This window comes from Nematolebias whitei, chromosome 20 (assembly GCF_014905685.2).
Source record: "Nematolebias whitei isolate Nwh7 chromosome 20, NemWhi1, whole genome shotgun sequence".
Lineage (NCBI taxonomy): Eukaryota > Metazoa > Chordata > Actinopteri > Cyprinodontiformes > Rivulidae > Nematolebias > Nematolebias whitei.
In genome coordinates, this window is record NC_056517.1 from 27,347,013 (window position 1) to 27,350,742 (window position 3,730).

General features: G+C 39.0%; 1 protein-coding gene across 1 annotated transcript in view; it reads right to left on the bottom strand.

Moving 5' to 3' along the window:
• Nucleotides 1–404: 404 nt before the first annotated feature.
• htr5ab (5-hydroxytryptamine (serotonin) receptor 5A, genome duplicate b) overlaps nt 405–3,730 on the bottom strand; it is a 17,586-nt gene continuing 14,260 nt past the window's right edge. Inside the window, exon 3 of the mRNA XM_037693877.1 lies at nt 405–737. Within this exon, the coding sequence (XP_037549805.1) occupies nt 405–737 (333 nt within the window). The remainder of the gene's footprint in view (nt 738–3,730) is intronic.

Sequence of the window (3,730 nt, forward strand, 5' to 3'; positions counted from 1 at the left end):
AGTTGTTTCTTGGCGTAATGCTTATGAGGTTCATTTGGTTTTCTTTTCTTCTTACAGTGTCACTCTGCAATGTTTTTGTTCCTGGCAGCAAGGATGTTTGCATGTTTGTTAGTTTCCTTAGACTGGAAGAGAGAAAATGAACTCGTAAACACTGTATACATTGCTGCCACAGTATGGCAAATTAATAACTCGATTTGAAGAAAATCACCCAAATCAGTCCAGAGGGGTGATGACTTCTTTAATAGACAAAACACCAAATAAAAAAAAGATTTTTTTTTATATTTTTTTTTTATAGAGACAGTTTCTGGTTATCATCTTTTCAATGTGTTGATGATGTGACAAACAGATTAGTCTGTTTGGAGAGGTAACGCAGTACAAGCTGGTGTGCATTGGCTCAGAGTGCCTCAGCGCTGCCGGGAGAATAGGTTCCTCAGAGCATTGTTGTAGTTCTTATTAAAAGCTGTGTATATGAGTGGGTTAAAAAAGGAATTTGAGTAACCCAGCCACAGGAAGATGCTCTTCCAAATTGGCGGAATGTCACAGGAGCACAGTGGCACTATAAGCTCAGTGATGAAGAAAGGGATCCAGCAAAGCACAAACACGCCGATCAAAATTCCAACCATAAGGGCCGCCTTCTTCTCCTTCTGCTCGCGCCATGTGTCCCCATCTGTCTGGAAGGTCACGGTTGCATGGCGCACAGTGAACACCATCTGGGGCTGTTGGGCTTCCTCCTTCACCTAGAAGGCAGTCAGTCATAGAATAAACAAGTTACTCCACTGACTCATTCATCACTCAGTCAATACTGGTCATCTTTCCAAGAAGAAATCTCTGACAATGTAGAAGAGCTGCTCAGCAAAAGCTGGAATATAAATGTTAATCAACCACCAGACCATCAAGTCAACTTTTATGCAAACATATAAGAAAATGTCAAATACAACTCTTGTTCTGCATTTTGTAGTAATGCATTTTGTCCTTATTCACCATCTGTGTAGAAAAAGCAAGTCGTCAGTGTTTGTCTGCTCACTGCCTCCACTCGTTTGCTGCTTGGAGCTCAAGGCTGACAGGTTTTCCTTCGTTTGTGGTCAAGTTTGCCCAGGTCACAGGGAAAACATTTTTCTAAAAGCCTCAAAAGTAAAGCAGATAGACCACACTACTCAGTGTTCTTTTACTTTGCTCAACAGTTCACTGAAAGTTTGCACAAGGAGGAGTAATCTCTGTAACTCAGTTAAAGCTGAAGAGGTTTAGGCTGACAAAAGTGGTCCAAAAAAGGACGTTTTATAAAAAGGATGCCCAAAATCACTAGAAATTTTAATCGTATAAGTTACTGTTTGAGCAAAAACAAACACTTATATTTAGGTTATAAAGAAAACGGCTCTAAAAATATAAGACACAGAAGCTAAACTGCTTTTTGAGTGCAAAGCTTGGAGACATTCAACCTTTACTGTGGAGCCCCGAGGCTGAACTGATTTCAGGAAAATTCCATATCTGACTCCTCACGAAAAAACAAAGACATCTTTCTAATTTTAACGGACAGAACTGGGTGTGGGATCCCTTATTTGAAGAAATCAGCATGAATTACTAAAACTGTGAGACTTGCGCTGGTGTCAGTGTTACTATGAAATTACATAACTTGAAAGGCAGCAGAAAGCTTTACGAATGTGAACATAACATTTATATTGCCCTTAAAACAGATGTGCCATGACTTACAAATCTTATTAATTTATATATAGAAAATATAACTGTAGCTACTAATGCACTAATAATGCCACTCAGTTTGTTTGTATAGTCAAATCACAGCAAAAGTCGTCTCAGGGCACACTAAAGTTCAATACGACTGTTTTTATATAATCCCAGTTTGTAACAAAAAGTTAACTGCTTTGAATCTTTCAATTTAATCCCCCCTCCTGAGCAAGCTCAGGCCAGGGGGCAACAGTGAAGTCTTCCTTTTAACTTCCCTTTACCAGGAAGTGATCACCAGCGGAACCAGACTCAGCAAGAGCTGCCATCTGCCTCGACTAATTGGGGGGGCGCGAAAACACAAGACAAAGACAAAGACAGTAACTAAAGCAAATGGCCAGGATTTCCTTCTAAAAGACAGAAAAGGAAAAAAAACCACAAAGGTACAGACAGCAGTAAATGCAGTATGCATGTAAACCAAAGAAGCAAGCGATTAGGTAAAGACGATTTCTCTGTGCACTGTGGGAGGCCTGCCAGCATCGTTATAGCAGCAGAACTAAAAGAAAGGGTCCGGATTAATGAAAGCAGCCCTAACTATAAGCTTTATCAAAAAAGTTTATAAGCCTATTGTCTCCTGACCTCAAACTGGAAACTTGCTCTAATAAAGAGCTTTATATATATTCAGTTCAATTCAGTTTATTTATATAGCACCAAGTCACAACAGAAGTCATCTCAGGGCACTGAACAGAAACATTCATATATAAAAATAACAATTTAACATTAATTATCTGAGGAGCAGACTGCTTTGAGTTTAACTCCATCACAGAACTCTGATCTTGAGCAAGCATGAAGGCGACAGTGAAAAGGAAAAACTCCCTCGTGAGGAAGAATCCTTTAGCAGAATCAGACTCAGGACAAGCGGCCATCTGCTTCGATCGGCTGGGTTTGAGAGGAACAGGAAGGAGGAACAGATACACAATGGCAGGTCGAGAATCACGTTAAGATAGAAATAGTATCAAATGAAAACCATTGAATTACAACTATTAATTTTACAAAATGAGGTCAATTTGTCCTCCAATAGTCAAACTTGCAGCATAACAAGTCAACCCTAACTATAGGATTTATCAAAAAGGAAAGTCTTCAGCCCAGTCTTAAAACTGGACAATGTGTCAGCCTTACGGACAGAAACTGGAAGTTGGCTCCACAAGAGAGGAGCCTGATAAGTGAAAGATCTTCCTCCCATTCTGCTTTTGGAAACTCTAGGGACCACGAGTGAGCCTGTAGTCTAAGAGCGAAGTGCTCTGTTAGGTAAATATGGAACAATAAGATCTGTAATATAAGATGGAGCTAGGATGTTGAGGGCTTTGAAGGTTAGAAGTAAGATTTTGAATCCAAATCTTGACTGGACAGGGAGCCAATGGAGAGAAGCTAAAACTGGAGAGATGTGATCTTTCCTACTAACTCCAGTTAAAACTCTGGCAGCAGCATTTTGGATCAACTGAAGACGTTTTAAAGAATTTGGACACCCAGATAATAAACCGTTGCAATAGTCCAGTCTAGACGCGACAAATACATGAACCAGTTTTTCTGCATCATTTTTAGATAAGATGTTTCTTATTTTAGCGATATCATGCAGGTGGAAGAAGGTGGTTCTAGTAACGTTTTTAATGTGCGGGGTAAAAGACATGTCCTGATCAAAAATAACACCAAGATTTTTAACATTAGAGCCAGATTAATGCCATCCAAGGAGGGAGAAAGACTGAAAAATGTATTCATAAGATGCTCAGCTCCAACAGCCAAACCTCAGTCTTGTCTGTATTCAAAAGCAAAAAATTAAGGGTCATCTAGGTTTTTATGTCTTTAAGACATGCTTGTAGTCTAAGTAGCTGATTGGATTCATTGGGTTTCATGGACAAATATAATTGTATCATCAGCATAGCAATGAAAATTTATCCCATACCTGGATTATTGAGCATGGCCTTTTTTTTTTTTTTTTTTTTGGTTATCCCATGCTGTTTAATAACTTTACCTATTTTTTTTTTTTTTTTTTTTT